General features: G+C 35.1%; 2 protein-coding genes across 2 annotated transcripts; one reads left to right on the top strand and one right to left on the bottom strand.

The window, feature by feature from the left end:
* The first annotated feature begins 545 nt into the window (after positions 1-545).
* Positions 546-3831, top strand: LOC133312459 (uncharacterized protein At5g50100, chloroplastic). The gene is made up of 8 exons (XM_061513659.1): positions 546-799; positions 971-1110; positions 1230-1337; positions 1705-1761; positions 2159-2224; positions 2352-2412; positions 2804-2847; positions 3401-3831. Exons 1-8 carry the CDS (start codon positions 628-630, stop codon positions 3437-3439), a joined length of 687 nt encoding a protein of 228 aa, XP_061369643.1. The 5' UTR covers positions 546-627; the 3' UTR covers positions 3440-3831.
* A 16123-nt stretch (positions 3832-19954) lies between these two features.
* On the bottom strand, positions 19955-20984 carry LOC133312463 (snakin-2-like). Its single transcript, XM_061513662.1, has 4 exons — positions 20898-20984; positions 20733-20801; positions 20391-20433; positions 19955-20174 (listed from the first exon to the last, which is right to left on the bottom strand). Exons 1-4 carry the CDS (start codon positions 20952-20954, stop codon positions 19990-19992), a joined length of 354 nt encoding a protein of 117 aa, XP_061369646.1. The 5' UTR covers positions 20955-20984; the 3' UTR covers positions 19955-19989.
* Between the last annotated feature and the right edge of the window lie 4306 nt (positions 20985-25290).

The following is a 25290-nucleotide window of genomic DNA, read 5'->3' as shown; positions in this document are numbered from 1 at the left end:
TTTATTACCAAACTAATCTCTTAAAAAATTAAATTGCATCACATTTTTCTTCTAAATATTTTTTATTATTAAATTAATATCTTAAATACAGAAATCAATTCGTAAATTCGTCATGTAAATGTTACTACATTAGATCTTTAAAGAGCTAAGTCTGTGTTTGATTAATTTAATTTGTGGCTAAAAAATCTTTTTTTTAATAACTTCTTGAGAATTTTATTTTTTTTTTATAGAAAAAGGATCATATATTATATAATTAATCGGTTTTCAAGTATTTTTTAATTTGATAATTTTTTGTAAAAGAGTAATGTGATAATAATATAATAATCGAAAATTAATTTATTGATGAAGTTTTAAAAAGTAATGTATGGAAACGTTAATATTTTAAGTAAAAAGGAGCCTTAGAGAGAGAGAGAGATAGAGTTGGCTTCAGCTTCCAAATTCGTGGCTTGAAGGAGAATCAGTGTCATGAATTTGGGTGACGCTGAAGTTGCCACGTATTGTAAGCAGTTGCGGTTAAGAATGAAGAGCTTAACTATATTGTGTCTGGTTTCTTTCATTTCAAGTTTTCAACAGAAACCATCTGTAACAACTGCAATTCACGATTAAACCAAAACCCCATAGAAAGGAATGGCTTTACGAGTCACAGCAGGTGCTGCTGCTTCTGCATCACGTATTTCAAGGCCCAAAATCCCTTCATTCTTTTCAGTTCCACACCACAATCTTACTCTCAAATTCCATAACCTTCTTCCACATCATCCACACCCCAATGCTCTTTTACCACACCCTATTCGCAAACCTGGTACACCCATCTTTCTATCTTTCCAATTTCATTCTTATTATTATTACTCTTTTTTTTTTTTGGCTTACTACTCAAAACAATGTAAAAAGATTTTTCTTTTGACCTTTAATCGTTTTGGGTATGCACACAAATTGAACGCCATATGCTTAATTTTCTGTCTTTTGCTTGCAGGGTCTCAATGCCACATTCGAGCTATTAGTGAAGCTGCTGTGGAACCTGCAATTTCTAAGAAAGAAGGGGAAGAACAGTTTTCTAGAGATTGGAAGATTAAAATGCTCTATGATGGAGATTGCCCGCTTTGCATGCGCGAGGTTCACCTATATTCTAATAAAAAAGTGTTGCTTCTCATGATTCTTTTGGCATAGATAACTTGTGTCATGTCATTGATGGTGTCTTTTGCATTTTGTTGTCACTTGTCATGTTATGTCAGGTGAATATGCTAAGAGAGAGGAATGAGAGTTACGGCACAATCAAGTTTGTTGACATAAGCTCAGATGATTACTCTTCCGAGAAGAATCAGGGCCTTGACTATGAAACTGTTAGTCCCTACTCTATGGTCTTTGATCTATGCCAATTTTTCTGTTATTTTACTTAATGATAATTTTCTCTTATAATTAATTATGAGTGATGACAAACTCTATTGAACTCGTTCATACGTTTTATTTTATTTATTTTTGGGTTTCACACTTCAATTACTAGGCCTTTGTTTGTTTAATTCATTATATTTTTAAGAACCTCAAACGAAAGTGGTTATTTTATTTGATGATTCTTACTAGTGAAGACATGTTTCCACAAGCAATTTGCTAGTTGATAGATGTTATATGGTGCATAGATATCTGAGGTTTCAAGCAACTCTTGCATGTGCTTAGAGATACAATACAATGACTGTTTGTTTCCCCTTTTAGGTTATGGGAAGAATTCATGCTATTCTCTCAGATGGAACTGTGGTTACGGATGTTGAAGTATGGCTTCTTACCTGATCTTCATTTCTAACCTAGGATAATTATTGCCACTTCTCTTGCTCCTGTTTCAATAATATCATGATCTAGATATGAATGCTTTTGAATATTCACATTAGTTTAAGTTCTAAATTCAGAAATTTTTATGGAATTACTGAGATTTTAGAAACATCACTTACAGGTACACAATCCTCATAGTTCATTCTCAATCACAACATGTGCATTATAGTGTAGTACCAAACTACCACTAAGACTTAAATATCAATATCCAATTTCATCTTTAATACAGTACAATTTGTTACTTTTTCCAATACAAAACTCTATTTTACTTTTCTTTGCAATGACATTTTAGTGTATGCGTATTTCTGCATGTGTTTGATGTTGGTGAGGCATCTTGCAGGCATTTAGGAAATTATATGAACAAGTGGGTCTTGGTTGGGTTTATGCCATTACAAAATATGAACCAGTAAGTCTTCCTATCGTACTTTTGAAGGACTTGTTATCCTGTTGCTATCCAACATGGAGAAACTGCAGAAAAGATAGCTTATTTCTTTATGTATTATGTTATTAATGGAGGAAAACACCATTCACAGATTGCAAAAGTTGCTGATTCCATATATGGTGTTTGGGCTAAATACCGTCTTCAAATTACAGGTAAAAGCAACACACATTTATAATTCTGCACTAAAATTTCGTTGTAGCTATATTGTCACTGTTTAATGTATAAAAGTAACACCTAAGATAATGTTTTGACTTTAGTTGGACTGATGCAGTCATGTGTAGTCTATTATTTTGTTGAAATGATGTAGCCACATTATGAGCCTGGGAAGCAGAGTTATTGTGATAGGCTATCCTCTAATCTCACACTTGATGACAAAATCCGTTCATCAATGAGTGAAGACTATAACTTTTAGTTGCATTTTTCATTTTTAAGGATAATCATTTATGAGCCTATAATTTCCACTACTTGAGAGCAAGACTTGCCTCTATGGTTATGCTAACATTCTTTAAATTCATACGTTATTTGTCCACTTTTGGTTTCCAGGACGGCCGCCTATAGAAGAAATATTAGAAGCTCGAAAGAAGAAGGTAGTAATACTCAACTGCATAAAGCCTCATGTTAAATTCAACATAGAATGTATCTGAAGAATAGATCAGGAAAACGGAAGATGGAAAGGAATGTTAAAAAGGAAAGAAATTTCAGAGTTGGATAATAATGAGATTATTTGAAATCATATACATTAGAATAATTGAGACGAACCATGACCCATTGCATTGATTTGTAGTCTGCATCCCTTTTATTTTTAGGAAAAATTAAAGACTTTTATCATTTTGACTTTGCTCATTATACTGAACAGAAATAGCACTTAATGCATAACTTAGTTGTGAGGAAACATAGATAACTATTTCATCAAAGCTAATCTAATGCTTCGTACAACTCTGAAAAATGCTTAAATATGGTGTACATTAATGAACATAATGTTAAGAGTTCTTGAATAATCTGACTCCATTCAAATATTAGTTCGGGCCATTGTTAGTAAGTAGCTTTTCTGACACATATTTTTCAGATTCACTTTAACATACCTAACAATAAAAAGTATGAGTAGTACTTGGTTCTGATTTGTATTATTTACGTTTGCAGGGTGAAGTATGCAAAGACAGCAATGCTTGCAAGATGTAAATTTTCATAATATCCAACTGTGATGAAAACTTCGAAAGGCTCATTATATGATTTGTTACCAAATTTGATCCTCGTCCTCTGAAGCAGATGTTTATATACTTATTTACAAAAAGCAGCCAATATTATAGATTGGTGTCACAGCATTTTACGTGGTCCTCGGCATATGCATTTGATAACCTTTTTCAAATTTTGCTGTCAACGGATCTTGCATAAGAGATGGGAGTGTAAATAAAATATGCTTGTACGTACGTTGTTTCTTATTCTTTCATCCTTTAATCTCCATAAAGTCCTAGGTGATTCTTCAGGATTGTATTACATAAGTTACATGAAACTAGCATTCGCTGAATTACCAATATCTATGGATTGATACTTATCACAACTGAGACAGCGTAGAGATAGTGTAAAGTTTATTTTGCATATACAAACATAAACATACAAGAGTTATACATGCATTTTTGTGTGCATCCATTTACCTCTGCTGGTAGGTATCAGTTATTTCTCCACACCCGTTATAAAAATCTTTGTAAACCCGCTGATATTTTGTCTCAACCCACCTAGTCTTGCCACTCTTGCAGCACTCACTCCGCTAAGATGCATTTCTCTAAATATCTTCACTTTTTACTCCATCCACTACTTCTATTATACACTCCTTTTCAGCCCTTGATCCCACTCTCCATAACTCTTCTACAAGCTTAGCATTTGTAGGCTGATTGCTCCACTATCACCATTGGCATCCCTATGCTTAATATATGGAGAACACGCAGTAGCAGAACTAGTCAAGAATACAGCTCCATAGATGCCAAACTGTTTGGCCACAGGCCACAGCAAGTGCCCAAGGAAGCATAGAATTGTATATGATCCAGTTGACAGGAGATAACGAGTCTCTGAGCTTCAATATAAGCTCTGCCAATGTTTTGGAACCAACTGATTTATAGGAATCAAGGTATGCTTCCACGCTAGGAGCATATGCTTGAACCCACTTTCACCGTAGCCATCTGAGATGGCCTCCACAGCTACGACTGGTGCATGTATGTACTAGATAGTGTAAGGGGCGGTGGCCTTGAGACCTTAGGAGACCAATAGTTCTGCAAATTGGTTTTGAAATTGGGGTTGATGGTGTTAGACTCGGTTTAAACTTGGGTATGAACACTAAAAAAACATGTGTTTTTAAGCATATTGCATATTGTATGTATGTAAAGTTATTTTATATAAATTTATCTAACGTTCATCAAAATACACACAAAAAAGTGTGTGGAGATCATATAGACCCATATGAAATGAAGAGAAGAGATAGAAAAAGAAAACATGAGTCTGACACACTTTTTTGTTTGTAGTAAGGTAAACATAGCTAAAGTTATATAAAGTAACTTTAGAAACTTTAAACTCTATATTTATATATGGTTTAATATTTCTATTTTTGTTGCAGAAAAAATTTATCTGTCACACTCACATAAAAGTGTGTGGATCTTATTATAAAGAGAAGTGAGAAAAAATATTAGTAGAATTCACTTATTTTTATGTGCTCGTGATAGAAAAAAAAATTCTACACTAGAATCAAAAATATTCACATATATATATATATATATATATATATATATATGGAAAAAGTTATATTTACAAATTTTTTATTTAGTAAACTTAAGTTATATGTCTTATCGGTGTGTGTGTGAAAAAGTTTAAGACCCCACTATGGTTACCCGCTTATGGTTTTGTGTGTGTGAGAGAAAGTTTAAGACCCCTTTATGGTTACCGCTTATGGTTTTGTTTTGTTTTTTTCATCACTTACCTCTTATAGTTTTTTCTATTCAAGTCTACCTTTAACAACAATGAAATTTAAACTAATTTTTCAATTTTATCTCTATTTTTCCTACATAAAAATCTTAGTCACTGAATTAGTTAAAATTTGGATGCTTGATCTATACACAAATTTTGGAAATACTTGCATCTTTTATTTTTGAAAATACTTGCATCTAATTAAAAGCTAACCAAAAAGATTTTCTTTCTCGGGCATTCAAAATTTGAATAAAAGGAAAAGATTTGTAGTATTTGCATGACAATTTTGAGAGTATAAATGGGTTTGATTCAAATTGTGTACTTTTTCTCCACTTGTTCAGGACCTTCAGGTTGTGGGGAATCTCAGAGAAAAAACCATTCTTTCTTCTATGTCGTTGTGTGCAGAGGAGAGCAAGTTTTTGTAAAGTCAGATATTATCTTCGTTTGATTATAAACATTTATATTATCTAGTGCTGAAGTATACAATGTGCGTGTGATAAATATTAGAGGTGCTCGCGGTCTGGATTAGATCGATTTTGGAAGCAAAAATCATCCGATCTAATCCTTCAATTTGATCGTGTAATCATCCATTCGGTTTGGATTTTTTTTTTTAACTCTAATCCGATCCAATCCAATTTTTTCGGTTTGGATAGGATCAATTTTCAATTTTTTGAAAATTCTAAATTTTTTTTCATAATTATTGTGCAAATAACATCTTTTATATATATATATATACTAATTTTGTAAAAAAAACAATTGAAATACAAAAGCATCATTAAATGATAATATAGTTTTTTTTTTTTTTTTTGATAACAATATATAGTTTTTTTTTTTATAACAATATATAGTTTTTTTTTTTTTTTGGCAATGAGATATGAAGCTCTACGTAAATGAAATTTTGTTGATAAGATGTGATTAAACTTTTTCTTGGGTTTAGCTGATTTGTTAATGAGTCTTGAGTTTAAAAATTTTTGGGCTATGATTGGGGAAAAACCTTAGTAGGTAGAGGGAAATTAATATATTGGATTGGTTTGAATTGGATTGATTTTTATCAACCAATCCGAAAATCGATCCAATCCAATTAAAATTTGTGATTTTTTTTTTTGTTTTTGGTTTTTGATTTATTTGGTTATCAATTTTTCAGTTTAATCACCGCGATTTAAATCGATTTGGATAAGTTGATGAACACAAGCTACAAAACTTGCTGCATCATTGGGATCTTATGTCCAAGTTAATGTGTCTGATGAGGAGCTAACTTTACTCTTATCCGAAATATAGTCCTTGCTTCTTTGTTGAATAAACATTTAAATATGTAATTTTATGGGGCCAAGTACCATCACATTTAGATTTAGCTATCTACAGGGGTCCTTTTGGGTTGAATACTTCTTAGATAGAGAACATTTTATTCATAAAAAGTGTGTTCAAATATGTATGCTTATGAGAAAAAAGCTTATGTAGTATTTAACATGGATGTGTGTGTGTGTGTGATCAGACCAATACAATATGGGCTGACTAAAGTGTAAAGAGCCTAATCACACACAGTTGAGGTTAGAAGACTTTGAGTTGGGCTGTCTGTTTCCTGAGCTTAAGATAGTTGTAGAAGATGGGTGATGTAACATTCACCTTTGGCGCGATGATCCTGACTGGGTGTACCTGCAAATGCAATGACACTATGACGCTCAAGTCAGTATCAATGTCAGGTTTTATGTGTATTCTTACTGAATTAGATTGTTAAACTTGGGCATGTACCTTGTGTTTATATAGTGAATCTGATGCCTCCTTAGGAAGGCGATATGACTTCTGATTGGTTGTTCCTGGGCTGCAGGTTCAGCTTGTGCTTCTATAGCCTTATCTCATTATGTCAGACTATTTTGGTAGAGTGGTGGCAAGTTGGTGTTGTCTGCTATTTATTTGTTCAATAGCGCGGTGGATCTTTATTAGTTCCTGTGGTTGCTTCCTTATCTCTGAAGTTATGTTGAAGGGCGGTTTGGGCGCGATGGTAACATCGCACCTTCTAATGCGCGATTGATGACATCGCGCCTCATTCTGGGCCTGGTGGGTTTGGGCCTTGCTCTATGGATTTTAGCATTTGATAGACCTATCATATTTTATCCAGATCAGTTGCCCCCTAGCTCGCAACTTTGGTATTTACAAAGCTGGGAGATATATATATTTTCCAGGCGCGGTAAGTCTTTGTTGTGCTCACTCGATGTCGCCCATGTCACGCCGAAGAATCATCCTTACTCAGCCGCTTAGAACGGTTGATTAGATGTTTAACTGTCAGAGGCATTAAATGCCATCGTAATTACGTGGGTGTATTAGTGACTAACGTGGGACGTTTTAGATATTAATCAATTTACCTTCTGCCCACGTACCCTCCTTCTAATCCGCTTAACTCAAAACGTTTTAACCCTTTAGGTTTCCTTGTGGTGACTTTTCATATTTGTACTGAGCTTTTTAGTTGTAGGGAAATCATTCTAAGCTTTCACCCTCTTTCCAAAAAGGTTTTCTTCTCTAATGCTCTTTCGCCGGTGATATTTTTCGGTGTGTTGACACGTCTTGCTTCCACTCTCATTTCGTTGAAGTATAAAACGCATGTATATTTCTACCTTTTTTTATTCCTCGTGTTCTTGTTGTATGGTTGCGTTTTTTCTTGTATTTGAGCTTGGGCATGTCTGATAATCGCAAATTTGTGAATTTTATTAGAACGGTCGAACGGTCTGGCTCCATTAGTCCTCCACCAAGGTCCTTACCTAGGTCGAGGTCGTTAGGGACCGGGGAGTTGTGGCTAACTGGAAAGTGTGCTGCCCCTGGAAGAAAGTTAATTTGAATGGTTGTGGTTCTTCTTTTCGATGTTTTAAAGTTGGATCTTCGTCTCGGAATCCTAATCGCGGGATAACCAGAAATTTGTCGCAACAAAGTTCATCTCATTTTCCAAAATCTTTCCCTAAAATGACAAATCCTATTTTCATATCAAGTGATTCCTCCTCGAATTCTGGGTCTGGCCGTACCCCTGTTAATGCCCTAGACTCTGATTTTTCTCCTTCCATTTCATCGTGCAATACTTCACATTCTACCGCGCGCGATCAGTCAAACCGAAAGAGTCCAAGTCCTCTACCATTAAATGTTATTTATCCAGCTGGGTACCCGTATAAAAAATGAAACTTTGACAACTTTAAATCTTCATTTTCTAGTTCCTCGTCGACTTCTTCTAGCTCTACTAATTTCTCTTCTTCTGAACATCTCGCCTTAAATTAAAGAAATCATGGCTAGGTGCGGTGCAACTGGTAAAAAGAAGAAGCAAAAGCTTGATCTTGAGGCAACTGGATCAGGTAAGCGTGGTATTCGAGATGAAGAGGCTCTAGATTGGGTATCCAACATTGTTTTAGACACTGTCACTATATATAGTTCACCAGAGGAGTTGGAAGAATTGAAGGTTGTCATCCATCTTACCGCAAACAAATCACAAGATGAAAAATGGGAGTTAGATGTCGTTCCCTTAAACGAACGAGTATGCTCAGCGCACGCTGATAATTTTTCCAGACACTTCATGATGATTTATGCCTACTTCTTCCTAACGATACGCGTGCGTCTGCCTTTTTCATCTTTTGTCTGTAAATTACTGGCTCATATCAATGTGGCTCCTGCACAATTATCTCCAAATGCATGGGGTTTTATTAAGGTATATGAGATGGTTTGTAAAGCATATAACCTATTTCAATCCCCGGAGTCCTTCCTGTGTCTGTTTAGTGTTTTGGGACCGCGTTCTAGCTGGGTTTCTTTCAGGGGAAATTCCAAGCATAAATTCTGCAATTCCTATCTAAGGAATATTAACAAATGGACCATAGATTTCTTCAAGATTTACCCAGCGAAAGGTTCCCAAGCTTTTTTCTTGAATGAAGAAGATAATACTCCTATCTTCCTTCTATATTGGACACAACATCCTTCAGAGGATCATAAGTTGAACTATAATTTTGAAGATTTGAATGATTACGAACAGCATACCGTGAAAATTTTGTGTAAGATTGCACGGGAAACATCAGACACTGGTTATCTGAGCACCTATACTATCTTGAATGAATACACTGAGTTGACATTGGAGTTTTCCTGGGTAAATAGTTTATGAATTGATTGCTTCACTATGTCGTGAATTTTTATCTTTACTTATATGGATCTATCTTCTAATGTGATATGTTTTGTGTATTCCAGATAGCGCGATGGCTGCCACTTTATCAAAATTAGAGGTAATAGCGGCAATCAGAGTTGCTGAGGGTGCCACCCCCTCTGGCCCTACAATGCCATCAGCCACTGCCTCTCCTTCTGGTGCCGAGTCCAGTCATCGTGCCGCGCATTTGAAGTCACCGGGACCAACAGTAGTTACCCTTTCCCCTTCTCCAAAAAATAAAGAAGCGGTTCATTCACTGCGGGGATAGAAGAGAAAGTCTACAGAGACTGATGCAGGTTTTCTGGATTCAACTTACTTTGGAGATGGTTGGGGGGTTAGCGCAGACTTGTTCGCGAAAGGCAGGGAAATTGGCCCGCTAATTGAAGACACTCCAATGGATAACTGGTTGAGAGCTGTGGGGAAGCTGAGTGTTGCCAACCAGCACATCATGTCTGTGCCGGGTAAGTATCACTATATGTCATTTTCGTGTATAAAACTTTGCCCTGACCCTTAACGTAGTATTTTCTGTGTGGCAGGGACGATTTCTTATCTTAAGGAACATATTGTAGATTTGAAGGGTGAGAAGGCTATTTTGCACGCTGAGTTTGAAGAATTTGAGAAAAAAGGCCGAAGATGATCACGCCAAAATTGCGCAGGAATTATAGGAGTTGAAAGCAAGCCATAAAGAACTGAAGACAGAGAAGACTAATCTCTCGAAGCTCGTCATGGATCTTAAGGCTAGCGTTGATACTCTGGAAGAAGAAAAGACTCATTTGAAGAGTGAGGTACAAAAATATCAAAATTTAGTTGAGAAAGAGGCCGAGGGGACCTATGTGAATATCCTTAATCAAGTGCGTCTCTTCAATCCAACTGTGAAGTTGGATAACGTCCATTATCTTCATTTCATCAAAGATGGAAAGCTGATGACTTTGAATGATAATAATGAAGAAGAGCTGGTGGATTTGATTAGCGCGATGGACACGGAGACTCCGCCCTAGACAACTGTGCCAGCAAACCAAGATGAGGACCTTGGGGTGGCGAATGAAGATCCCCAGGACATGTCTATTCAAACAGTTTGAAATATTTTTATTGTTGAAGAATTGGTCTATAAATGGGTTGTCCCATGGTACAATAAACATAACTTCTGTATCTTTTTTCATTCCTGAAATTATCCTTTTATCTCATAAAATTTTTATCATAAGATATATTATGTCGCGATCTGTTATATCACTATTTCAGAATAAGGATAGGCCAACACACAGGATGATAGTTAATCAACCTTGGTTTATATCAAAGAATTTATCTTCACTGTTAAATAACTTCAATATCTATATAGGAGTATCAAATTAAAATAATGTACGTCCATCGTACCTTTTTAACATATGACGTTTTCCCATAGGCAAGAAAGGTTGCTCCATCATCAACCTTTTGAAGGTTATAACCTTTGGGGGTTTGTTACCCTCCTCGTGCTTCTTCTCTTTCTTTTCTTGAAGGAAGTTTTAACCAGTTAAGGCTTTACCTTCTTTCATCTTTATGGAAGTTTTAACCAGTTAAGGCTTTACCTTCTTTTTTCTTCATGAAAGTTTTAACCAGTTAAGGCTTTACCTTCCTTTTTCTTGGAAGAAGTTTTAACCAGTTAAGGCTTTACCTTCTTTCTTGCTTCATCGCGCTTGAAGAAAGTTTTAACCAATTAAGGTTTTACCTTCCTTTTTCTTGGAGAAAGTTTTAACCAGTTAAGGCTTTACCTTCCTTCATGCTTCATCGCGCTTGAAGGAAGTTTTAACTAGTTAAGGTTTTACCTTCCTTTTTCTTGGAGGAAGTTTTAACCAGTTAAGGCTTTACCTTCCTCTTTTCTTCATCGCATTTGGAGGAAGTTTTAACCAGTTAAGGTTTTACCTTCCTTTTTCTTGGAGAAAATTTTAACCAATTAAGGTTTTACCTTCCTTTTTTTCTTCATCGCGCTTGGAGGAAGTTTTAAACAGTTAAGGTTTTACCTTCCTTTTTCTTAGAGGAAGTTTTAACCAGTTAAAGCTTTACCTTCTTTTTTTCTTCGTCGCGCTTGGAAAAAGTTTTAACAGTTAAGGTTTTACCTTCTTTTTCTTCATGGAAGTTTTAACCAGTTAAGGTTTTACCTTCCTTTTTGCTTTATCGCGCTTGAAGAAAGTTTTAACCATTTAAGGCTATACTTTCCTTTTTTCTTCATCGCGCTTGGTTGAAGTTTTAACCAGTTAAGGTTTTACCTTCTTTTTTCTTAGAAGAAGTTTTAACCAGTTAAGGCTTTACCTTCTTTTTTTCTTCATCGCGCTTGAAGGAAGTTTTAACCAGTTAAGGTTTTACCTTCTTCTTTTTTCATGAAAGTTTTAACCAGTTAAGGTTTTACCTTCCTTTTTGCTTCATCACGCTTGAAGGAAGTTTTAACCTTTACGCGTTGTTTGTTATGCACGATGAATGATATGATCATCTATAAACCTGCAAGCTTTATTTGCATGTAGTGATAGACAAAAATACATATATTGAATTGAAGAAAGGACTTAACTATAAAATATTTTGAGTTTATCTGTGTTCCATGTACGTGAACTTGTGAGTCCAGATAACATCTCAATGACGTATACGCCCTTCTCGATCTTACCTTGGACGCGATATAACCCTCCCCAATTCGCAGCCAATTTACCTTGGCGTGCATTTTTATTGCCAATATCTGCTCTGCGCAAGACTAATTCTCCGACATTGAAACTTCGTTTAATGACCTTTGAATTATAGCGCGCTGTTATTCTCTGTTTTAACGCGGCTTCTTTGATGTGAGAAATCTCGTGCATTTTCTTGATTGTATCTAAGTTATGTAATAATGCCTCAGAATTGTTCTCCTCTCTTGCATACATCTTTCTCCAAGATGGCTCTCCAATTTCAACTGGGATCATTGCTTCACTCCCATAAACCATGCGAAATGGAGTTTCACCAGTGGTTGAGTGTGGAGTAGTTCTGTAACCCCATAATACATAATCCAAATGCTCCGGCCAGTCTCCTTTTGCTGCTTCCAATCTTCTTTCCATCCCTCATTTTAAAACTTTATTCGCGGCTTCAGCTAAGCCATTGGATTGTGGATGTTCAACGGATGTATACATGTGTTTGATGTGTAGATCTTGAAGCACTTGTTTGAACTTTTTATCCAAAAACTGTGTTCTATTGTCAGTAAAAATGGTATGAGGGAGACCAAATCTGCATATGATCTTGCGATAAAAGAATCGACGGATCTTGCTAGCTGATATTGTGGCCAAAGCCTCAGCCTCGATCCATTTGGTGAAGTAGTCAATCGCGACTATTAACTATTTTACTTCTTCTACCGCAATTGGAAACGATCCTAATAAATCCATACCTCTTTGGTAAAACGACCATAGGGATAAGAGTGAAGATAATTCCTTAGGAGGAGCATGGTGTAAGTCTGCATGCTCTTGGCATTTGACACAATGTCGCACGTGCTTTTTAGAGTCTTTTTCCATATTGGGCCAGAAATACCCTGCGCGAAGTAACTTTCTGGATAAAGATTTTCCCTCCATGTTGTGACCACCAATTCCTTCGTGAACCTCAGTGATGATATACTGGGCTTGTTGTGGGTCTAAACATTTCAACATTGGGGAAGAAAATCTTTTTTTATACAACTGGTTATTGATGATGGTATAAAATGAAGTCTTGCGCGCTAGCTTCCTAGCTGAACGCGGTTCTGAGGGCGCTATTCCTATAGTCAAATAGTTCCAAATTGGAGTCAACCAAGTTTTTGTATCATTTGGTTGTATCTCATCATCATCTATCATGTGTTCTGCATCGTGAGAGGGATGAGCTTTGTGCTTGGTGATGGCCATCACAATGCTTGGGTTGGGACACTTTGTTGAATGACAGATCCATTATTCCCAAGGACTTTAGTACTAATGAGCTTAGATAGGATACATGTCTGGCGTTCTTCTCTCTTGGGATGTGCTCAATTTTAAAACTCTCAAAATCAACTAACAACAAACGTACCTTATCCAAATACTTTGCCATTAGATTCTCCTTTGCTTGGTAATTTCCTTGCACTTGTGCGACCACCAATTGTGAATCATTTTTCAAGATTATTTTTGTTGCTCCTAAGTCCTTTGTCATCGCTAGTCCAGCCAGAACTGCCTCATACTCAGCTTGGTTATTTGAGGCTTTGAATCCAAAATGGATAGAATGTTCCACAATTACGCCTTGAGGACTCTCAATGATGATTCCTGCCCCACTTCCTTTGAGATTGGAAGATCCATCAACGAAGATTATCCAATCATCTTCTGGCTGAATTTGTTGGGAGTACGTCATTTCTATAAGAAAATCTGCTAATACCTGAGCCTTAATAATCTGGCGTGGTTCATAAACGATGTCATATTCTGATAATTCTATTGACTAGGTAATCATTCCTCCCGCGAGATCAGGTTAACGCAAGACCTGTCTAAGTGGCTGATTAGTTCTGACTTTAATGGTGTGCCCTTGAAAGTAATGTCGCAACCTGCAGGACATTATAACAAGCACAAAGGCCATTTTTTCAATTTGTTGATAGCGCAACTCAGGACCTTGGGGGACTTTGCTAACAAAATAAATTGGTTGTTGACCCCTGGTATCTTTGCGCAAGCGCGAAGGCCACTTTTTCAATCTGTTGATAACGCCACTTACCGAAAGGTATAAGACCAGGGCTTCGTCAGGTTGTGGTCTTACCAAGACTGGGGGATTAGCCAAATGCTCTTTAATAGCAGTAAATCCTGCTTCACATTCTGGAGTCCAATTGAAATATGTTTGTCTGCGCAATAATTTGAACATGGGTAATGACTTTTGAGCTGATGCAGACATGAATCGAGTTAAAGTTGTTATCCTTCCAGTCAATTGTTGTAATTCTTTAATATTTCGAGGGATAGCCATGTCGAGGACTGCTTTACATTTGTCAGGGTTTGCCTCTATGCCTCGATGTGTTAACATGAATCCCAAGAATTTTCCAGCGGGAACTCCAAATGTGCATTTGGCTGGATTAAGTCGTAATTTATACTTGCGCAACTGTTGAAACACTTGCTCTAAGTCCTGAGGGTGTTGTGGAGTCGTCATGGTTTGGACAATCATGTCATCTATATATACTTCCAGCATTTGACCAATCTGTTGGCTAAATACCTTGTTCATCATCTGTTGGTATGTCGCGCCAGCGTTTTTAAGACCGAATGGCATCATATTGTAATAATAAATAGCCTTTTCAGTAATAAAAGCAGTGGCTTCCTCGTCATGTTTGAACATGGGGATTTGGTTGTACCCTGAATATGCATCCATGAAGGAAAGAATTTGATATCCTGCAGAATTGTCTACCAATTTGTCAATAGTAGGAAGAGGATAAAAATCCTTTGGGCAATGTTTATTAAGATCTGTGTAATCGGTACACATGTGCCACTTCCTATTGGCTTTTTTGACCAACACGATATTAGAAAGCCAAGTGGAATACGTGATCTCTCTAATAATCCCTGCGTCGAGAAGCTTTGTTACTTCAGTATCAACTACCTGTTATTTTTCAGGAGAGATTTTTCGCTTCTTTTGCCCGATTGGTTTGGCTTTAGGGTCAAGAGTAAGATGATGGCATATTATATCAGGATCTACTCCTGGAATATCAGATGTTGTCCAAGCAAAAAGGTCTTTATTTTTTAATAATATCGCCGCCAATTCTTTTTTCTCACTTTCTGGTAGGTGACGTCCAATTTTGGTAACATTTTCAGGTAACAGACCAAGTTGGAGATCTTCTAACTCACCATCACGCTGGGGTCGCGCATCGCGCAAATCTTCGCGCATGTCTAAGTCAGTCATATTGATTGATGCCTTGCCTTTCTCAACGCGATGAGTTGCTGACTTTACTCGTAAGCTAGTATTGTAACAGCTTCGTGCCGCTTTTTGATATCCTCTAATAGCAACAACAGCGCCAGTGGAGTCTCAAAATTTCATCAGAAGATGAGGCATAGAGATGATTGCCTTTAAAACGGCAATGGTGGAACGTCCCAAAATGACGTTATATGCAGACTTTAACAGAACGAGCTAGAGGCATGACCCCAAAGGTGACCCACATTTCGATGGTACCTTTGGGTTGTACATATTCACCGGAAAAACAGATCAAATCTGTGCAACCTGGAATTAAATGTTCTTCTGGGATATTCATTGCGTGAAACGCATCACAGAAGATTATGTCAGCAGAACTGTCATTATCAATCATAATTCGTTTTACCTGGAGATTGGACATGTAAGCGAAAATCACCAGCGGGTCATCAGGGTCTGGGATGATGTCGCCATAATCATCATCGTCAAAGCTGATGGATTGACGTTTGACGCGGGATGTAGATGGCTGTGCATGATCGCGAACTGTCATGACCGATTTTAAATGTCTTTTACGTTGTGAGCTGGTAGCCCCTCTTCCGGCTGTTCCACCGGCAATGGTGGCTAACACTCCGGCAGCATTATTGGGCAATTGATGCAGTTGCGCTGCTTGTTGTCTATCCCTCGTTGGAATTCCTTGACGTCTATAGTGGGGTCATCGCGCACGTTCCTATTATTGTTATTTCTGGCAGGGTTATAATCCCTCTTGGGATATGCCCTTTGTCGATCAGGATTCCGATTGTGATCAGGACTTCGATCGCGCATTTTTTGTGCCTTAAACTCTCTGCAAGTAGAAATGAATTCCTGGAGTTTGCCTGCTCTGATAAGTATTTCAATGGTGTTTTTCAAATCAAAGCACTTGTCAGTGGTATGACCGGTGTCATTATGAAACTCACAAAATTTGGTTTCGTCACGTTGTCCTCCTTTTTTCAATGGTGGGGGTTTAGCAACGCAAATATAACCGGTTTGGAAGACTTCCTTTAGGATTTGTCTGCGGGATGTGTTCAAAGGAGAATAATTATCGAACTTTTTCCACTTACTTTTCTCGCGAAATCGTCTTTGAAAATTCTTTTGGACATCTTTTTTGAAATTGTCTGATTCTGTTTTGATGCTAGAAGTATCCCGCGATCGTTTATAATCTTCCAGATTAATGAATTTTTCATATCGCTCTCTTAATCCTCTATGGTTCGTGGGCGTTGTTTGGCCAAGGACATAGAGAATGGCCCTTTAAGCAATCCCTCTATGATGAGATGTAGGGAAACTTATGGATCTAGGTCTCTTACTAAGAGCGCTTCGTTAAAAAACCTATTAAGGTAATCGCGCACAGTTTCGTGTGGTCCTTGTCGTACTATTTTTAAGGCGTGTTTGGATATATACAACGCCTTACTCGTTGCGAACCGTATAAGGAATTGGTTGGTTAGATCCTCCCAACTTTGAACCGAATTTGTTGGTAAAGTGGAGTACCATCTAAGCGTTACTTCTTTCAAGGTTGTTGGGAATAGCCTGCAAGCTATTGGATCAGCAACATCTTGTGCCATCATATTTGTCTGGAATTGTTCCAGATGCTCTTGAGGGTCTCCCTTTCCATTATATCTCGGTTTTAATTTTTACATCCCTGGGGATGGGGACGCTCATGATACATGGGGTAAAGGGATGAAAGACTCGCGAGACTGTCCTAGAATTCCCCTGAGAATTTTCATGGGTTTCTTTTTCTTCTTCTCCTTTCTTTTTCTGACCAGAGGGTCCAAGATCTTGTTTCGGATATTCATGTCCTGACTCACTTTCGCCAAAATTTTCAAACTTTTTTTCAGCTTCTTTTTGTTTTTCTTTTCCTTTTTCCTGGTTTTTCTCCCTAGCCTTTTGTGATTTTTTTAATCGAGCTAAGTCTCGATTCTGCTGGGCAATTTTTTTGTTTTGATGAGTAATAAGTTTCAACAAGTGTTGGGTTGTGGGTGGATTTTCGTGGTGCACGAAGATTGGTGCAACTGACGAAGCAGATTTTTCATGGGAGGCTGGTGTTTCTTTTTGCTTCCCTTTGGAACCGTTCTGGGATTTGCTTCTGGTATCAACCATGTTTTTTCATTGTGAATGAATGGGTTCTAATTGATAGATTTCTCACAGATGGCGCCAATGATCAGATCAATACAATATAGGCTGGCCAAAGTGTAAACGGCCTAATCACACATGGTTGAGGTTAGAAGACTTTGAGTTGGGCTGTCTGTTTCCTGGACTTGAGATAGTTGTAAATGATGGGTGATGTAATATTCACCTTTGACGTGATGATCCTGACTAGGGGGTACCTGCAATGACACTCTGACGCTTAAGTTGGTATCAATGTCAGGTTTTATGTGTATTCTTATTGAATTAGATTATTATACCTGAGGATGTACCGTGTGTTTATATAGTGAATCTGATGCCGCCTTAGGAAGGTAGTATGACTTCTGATTGGCTATTCCTGGGCTGCAGGTTCAGCTGGTGCTTCTATAGCCTTATCTCATTATGTCAAGCTATTTTGGTAGAGTGGTGACAAGCTAATGTTGTCTTCTGTTTATTTGTTCAATGGCGCGGTTGATCTTTATTAGTTCCTATGATTGCTTTCTTATCTCTGAAGTTATGCTGAAGGACGATTTGGGCGCGACGCGATTGATGACATCGCGCCTCAGCCTGGTGGGTTTGGGCCTTGCTCTATGGATTTTAGCCTTTGATGGACCTATCATATTTTATCCAGATCAATGTGGAAAAACATCTATCCTTTTAAAGGATATAACCATATGTCATTTTAGATCCTAACCGTTGATTTTCTTCCATCAACGATTATAATTTATTGGGTCAAATTTAATGGGCCAAACTTATTATTAATTAATTAATAATTTTGATTCAATATATTATAACCATCAAGTATTTTAATCAACGGTTAAGATCTAAAATGATAAATGTTTTTCCCATATATATATATATATATGGAAAAATTGTGTATCATTTTAAAAGATGTAAAATTGTGTCATTTTAAGAGAGAGAAAGAGATAGATAAAAGAAGAGAGAGTTGAAAAAAAAAAGTATAGATCCCACCTCTTTGTGAAAGTAAAAAAATATAAGTTGTGTCATTTAAAAGGATAAACAATTTTTCCTATATATATATATATATATATATAGGGAATTGATTTTCTCATTTTACATCAGAAAATTTTCTCACGTTACACATACAATACATGAGTGGGATCCACAAAAAAGTGATAAAACAAAAAAGTCAAGATGGAACCCACTCATGTATTATGAGTGTAGCATGAAAAAATTTTCTCATGTAAAATGAAAAAACTATTTTCCATATATATAATCCCAATCTGTTTACGAATTAGAGAGCTTAAATAATAAATACAAAATAACGTCATATTCGGTGTCGGCTGGTGTGCCAAGGAGAAGGACCCACAAATCAGAAGACTTGCAAAACTGACCAAAATAGAAGTATTCAGTCATCTTAGATGACAGTCCCAAGGGGTGGTCCACGACACCTTGTAGCACTCTTTGGTCCCAAATTTGTAATCATCACCCGAAGCAAGAAAAAAAATGATTAATCGTTTTGAAAATATCACCCAAATTTGGTCCCAAATTTGAAAATATTTACAATTGATTAATCGTTTTGTAATTAATTTAATTTAAAATGAGTCCTCAAATTAAAATTTTAAATTTCTCTCAGAGATAATATTAAAAATAATTGAATACATATTTTTGTCTTATCTGCTCAATTTTTGACATCCACTAAATTACTATTATTTGATCACCCGAAACAAATTTAAAAAAAAGAAAAGAAAAAGAATTACTAACATGATGTGAAATTTTTTATCACATATAAAAATTTTCTTATATTATTGAATTTGGAAAATTATATCAACACTTTACATGCAATATACACCTATTTACTTGGAACTTTAAATTTTTTTCATATAAGTTGTACTTATTTTTATTTTTTATCTAAGGTCTTTCTCGTTACAAATATCTCATACTCTTTACAGATTTGTTCTCACATTTTCTTCGGAAATAAGCTAACTAGTTATGTTAGATTGAAGATATACGAAATTCCAAAATTTTATTAAAATTCCAATTGAGACAAAAAAATTTATTAAAAAAATTCAGGAGTGTGATAAAACCAGAACTTTTTTCAGACGCACTTTGGATGAAAAAAAAATACTTTTGTGATTTTATAAAAAGAAAAAGTAGGTATCATTTTAAATGACGTAAAATTATGTCATTTTAAATGAAAAAATAAATAAATAAAAGAAAGAGAGAGAGAAAAAAAAAAAAAAAAAAAATCCCACCAGAGTACAATGATATAAATTACATCATTTAAAAAAACAAATAATTTTTCCATACTTTTATAAAAACTACTAACTTTCATTTTGTATGTTTCCATTTTTGGACGAGGGCACAATACATGGTACTTGTTCGCACTTAAGGCTATAAAAACAGAGATTTGGAATTATGACACTAACTAAAGTGGAAATAGAAAGTAATACATTATCTTTACATATTACACAGAGGCACAAAGTTTATACGAGTCATATCTCTGTAATCATACCATGACAAAGATACAAACTTAAACACAGCTCTAAATAAAACATTAATACTGCCAAACTACGCATACATCCCCAAACACAGTATACTTGAAACACAGCCCAATTTAGTTGGGCCAGTGGCCCATGGGTTTGTTTCTCTAAGGGCACTTGGTCTTGTTCCCATGGGTGGTCATATCAGTATAGCAAGTTCCACAGAGCTCCCTATTTCCAGAGGTACCAGGGGGAACACACTTGCACCTCACACAGCAAGTCCCACATGCCCTATTGCACAGGTTGGGCCTCGAATGAACACTGCACCTCGATTTGCACAACTCACCACAATCTGAGAAGTGAAGAAGACAGTAGTACCAAACATATATAGAATCAAAATTCTCATTTCTTTATTCCAATGTAAAGAACAATGAGTAAAAAATGAATATGGTACAATTAAATGTCCCAACTAGCTAGTAGAATAATAATCATTTATTATTATTCTAACTGAAAAGTTGAATAAAACCCACCAATCAATATTTTTGTTTACTGATTACGTATTAATTACCTATGTTTTGCATTAGCCTTCTGTTCCCGCCTCTCACAATAAGCTGGAGAGAATTCCAAAAAGAGCATTAATTATAATAAGCACTTCACCAAATAATAAATCGAAAATACTTTTGTTATGTTATGTTGTAGAAAAAAAAAATTACTTCATGTTGTAAAAATATTGTAGAAATAAAATTATAAGTAGGACCCACACGTAAGAAGAAAAAAAAATGATGATTTTTTTTATGTGTGTAAAAAAATTATTTATCTCATGTAAAATAAAATAAGCATGACCTATAATAAAAAGTACAAAACATATACTGTACTATGATTCTATAATTTTTAATTTTTCAAAGCATACTGGCTCTTCAGGAAAGTGCAGTTCTTCTTCTTCTAGTACTTCTTCTCCTATCTTCAGATCAGATGAAACCTGCATGACAAATCACCAAAAGATGAAAACTAAGAAGAAAATAAAATGACCCTCAGCTTCAAATGGCTGAAGCTGATGAAAGTAGTGTTAGTGTACCTTGGAAAGGCACACCAGCAGCAACATCCCCAACACAAAAAGCAAGCGTAGCGCCATGGCAGTAGAGACAAAGAACCTAAAGGCCAAAACAAGAGTTTGAAGTTTGAACTACAAATATCAACTAAGATCGCCCAGTGACCAACACACTTCATATACTAGCATTATATAGGCCAAAGCATAAAGCAGCACTGGTCTATGTTCACTTGAAATTACCAAAGGACCCCAATATCTAGCATTTTCTCTGACACACGTCTTTCTTGCCTGATAAATTATATGACAAGGGTTTAGGTTTTAGAATATGTGAATTCTATGGGGAGAATAATAAGGAAGGTTTCCAAAAATAATAATAATAATAAGGAAGGTTACATATAAATAAATCAAATTTAATTGTTATCTTATAAGTTTTCATGATAAGTATTTTAATTAAATGACAAATTTGTAATTAAATAATCATAATGGTCTTTGAAATAATAAATATAATCTGAAAATTCTAAAATATAAACTTCTATGTCACGTGCCCGATACCACACATAAGAGAATATTGTTAGTGCTACGAATGCATTGAGCTTTTTTATATATTTTTCATTCACAATATGATATGTGTTTTACTTTTATTAATGTATTAAAAAATAATTTATTTTAAAATTAAATAAGAAAATAATTTGATAAAAAATAAATACGTAAGATGCAACATATCACTAATTTTTTTTCCAGGTATAGCGGGAGTGGGTTCGGTAAGAGTAACACCATGCTTCCATAATTTTTTTCTTTTTTTATCTGATGCATTCACAAATTGTTAGTGATTGAGTAAGACTTTTTTAATGTCACATGAGTCCTTTTATACTTTTCCGCGCAATTCTTTTTCAGGATTTTAGATACCGTAATGCTGCATCATTCTATTGCACAAAAATTATTTTAAACAGATTATGGGAGAGTTTTTTAACTTCTCCAAGAATAAGGATTTTTATATTGATTAATAAGAAGTATTAAATTTTTAAGTCTATTTCGTGGCAATCTCTTCAGTGAATAAAAAAACTTCTTCCCAAAAAAGAGCTAGAAATTTTCAAACCATGGTCTAATGATTTTGTTTTTTTTTTCGCTCTTTCTTATTATTGGTGCAAATGTTCTATGATATTGTAATTAGAGACAAATTATTCCAACTTGGCTGCAACTTGCATGTTCTAATGGCATAAATGCAACGAAACACTTTTTTAAGTTTTATTTGACAATAATTATTAATTTCAGAATATATATATAAATATTAAAATTATTATGGCATTTTTGAAGAAGTAACAAACCAATCTTAATTTTCAAAACAATTATCAGAATCCAATTATATAGATTTTATAATAGATAATGACAGCATGTGCAACTAATAATTTGGATGTTAATAATTTAGAAAAATAGAATAAATGTAAAAGGAAGATTGTCTGATATGGTATGGGACTATGGGAGTAGGTGAAGAACCTACATTGCTGTTGATGTTTATATTATTGATTTCATACAGCTGGAAAAAGGCTGGAAGAACTGTAACACACTCAACTCTAATCCTTATCCCATTACACAGAGAGTACAGAAATAGGACGAGACAAATTCTGACTGACACAACTATTTCACCAAAAGCCCCAAATGGCAAATAGATAGTACACGAGAGTGGATACTCTTATGTGAAAAAGTGATTATGTTATTATTTGATCACAATCACTTATTTAAAAATTATATATTTTTTTCTCTCTTATCTCATCATTAATAAGTGGTTGTGATCAAATAACATGACCACATAATCACTTTAGTATCCACTCCCATAGGACACTAACATGTATCAAATTAAATAAGGTGGAAATCATAATGATTTCACAGGGTAAATGTACTTTCCGTACTCATCCTTGCAACAAAACGACAACAATCCACTACTCTACTCAATTATCTTATTTTATGACCATGCCCATCCCTACAACAATTACAATGGGTACAACAATTACAATGGGTTCCACTTCTACCAAAAAGGTTACCTAGCTTAGTTGTCCTTCACAAGTTTGGACAGTATCAACGTTCCAGCTGGCTTTTACATCACCACTGCAGGTTAGTATCGTAAGTAACATGGCTAACCTTCATTTCCTATATTTTTGTGAGAAATGAGTTCGTTTATAAATTTTTTTGATAAATTTTTATAAATTACACTATAGTAAAATTAGTGTTCTTCCGAAAGAAGATAGTGTAGTTTGAAAGAGTTTGTAAATAAAAAAATTTATAAATATAACATGCCTCATTTTTGTACATATAATTGTACACTTTTTAATAATAACATAAAAATTAGATACCTTAGTACTTGTTTAATTTTAAACTTAAAAAATATGAAAAGCATATATAATATATAGATTTTATACTTCTCATGTTATATGAGATGAGTCTTCTTATGGCATAGAGACAAAAGTTATATGAGACCCATATATTAAAAAAAGTCATGTGTGAAACTCGTGTCAACACAAAAATCGAATAGTGTGTATTCTAATGTTACATGAGAAATATAAAACCCACAATATATATATATATATATATATATATATATATATATATAGGGTTTGATAAGTGTCAAGTCACTGGATATAAGATTTGATCCGGTCACTCAATTATAATCATACAGAGGTAGATCACTGGTGATAAAGCAAGAAAGAGAAAAAGTAAAAGAGAATCATAATCATACAAAGGTGAATAAACTAAGGGTTCACTTTTTCTGCAGTTACTACAGATAAGTTATCTGCAGTAAGTCCAATACGACATCGTTTTTTTGGGACGGAAACTATGGTGTTTTTGTAATTTTAATTTATTTCAGGGTTATTATAGTCTTTATAATTATAATTTTTTAATATTTCAATCCAAAACGACATCGTTTTGGAAGTAAATGCAGATAACTTATCTGCATTAACTGCAGAAATATTTTTCTGATAAACTAATATAAGAAAATAAATAAACAAAACGACGTAGTTTAATACTGACAGGGACAACCAAATAACTTGAGAAATGATAAGTCATATATATATGAGGTTTGATTTTCTCATGTTGTGACTCAACTAGTGGTGGGCCCCACATTTATTAAAAAAAGAAAAAGAAAAGCTTTGCACGCAAATCGAAGGGTTACAACATGAGAATTGAATTCTCATGCAACATGAGAAAATATTTTCTATATATATATAGGGTTTATCGTTTCTCAAGCTGCTTGAGATAATCTTATCTCCGGCTACAAAATCATAACCGTACAAAGATGGATCAATGGTGATAAATGAAAAGAGAGAAAAAGAAAATCATAACCATTCAAAGGTGAATCAATTAATATTAGGAAATAAATAAATAAAACGACGTAGTTTTAGGGTAGCCGGAGATAAACTTATCTCAAGCTGCTTGAGAAATGTTTTTCTCACGTATGTATATATATATATATATATATATATATATATATATATATATATATAGGTCAGGATCATTTTACACTAGTGTAAGTTACACTCTCAATCTGGTCTGTTGATCCCACTTATATCTAAGGGCTCTAATTTTTTAGTAATGTGAGCCATTAGATACAAGTGGATCAATGGTTAAGATTGAGTATAAGACTTCTAATACTTAAACCAGTATAAGAATATCCTACCCCTATATATATAACTCAAATAATACATCATATATCTAATAATTTGGTTGGATACCGTATGGGGGACTAGTATAGTATTCTCACATAGGATGCCATTATGAAAGCGATACCAAATTCTAACGAAGCATCTTACTGCTCCACAGAAGCACGAGATTCTTTATAATATACACCGCGTGCATAATTGAACTTGGTGTAGCCTGACCTGTGCTAAGGTGAACTGAGAAATTTCTTCATGACAAAAAGAAAAGAAAAAGAAAATACAATTACACAAGCACACAACTTTTCTTGCAGAATATTATGAAAAGATAAATAAATATATGATAAAATTTTACAGGAAGTTAAATTCACACTCTTCTTTTTTTGTATAAAGAGGAAAGAAAACAGCAACACTACATACTAACACTCCTGGGCCACGCAGTGCCCATTGAATTCTCCAACACTAAATCCCTACAGCCATCAGGAACACTATCAATCCACATGGTTTCCAAACTAGACAAACAATTATGAGTAGCAAGCCAGTCTGCTACTTGATTTTCTTTCCTATAGATGTGGCATAATCTCACATTCTACTGTCTAGCCATTAACAATCTGACTCTGTTCACAAGAGGATAGCAAGGATGTGAGCTAACACAACCCTCTTTAACAAGCTGGATAGCCAACATGGAGTCTCCTTCTAACAAATCTGTCTTCTCCCGTTCTCCCAAGCCCAATCTAAGCCTATGATGAAGCCCCAGATTTCAGTCATTAATG

This window comes from Gastrolobium bilobum, unplaced genomic scaffold (assembly GCF_033153095.1).
Source record: "Gastrolobium bilobum isolate Gb01-03AN ecotype WA unplaced genomic scaffold, APGP_CSIRO_Gbil_v1 utg1409, whole genome shotgun sequence".
Lineage (NCBI taxonomy): Eukaryota > Viridiplantae > Streptophyta > Magnoliopsida > Fabales > Fabaceae > Gastrolobium > Gastrolobium bilobum.
Note: the sequence above shows the minus strand (reverse complement) of the source record. Positions and strands in the feature narration are given on the sequence as shown.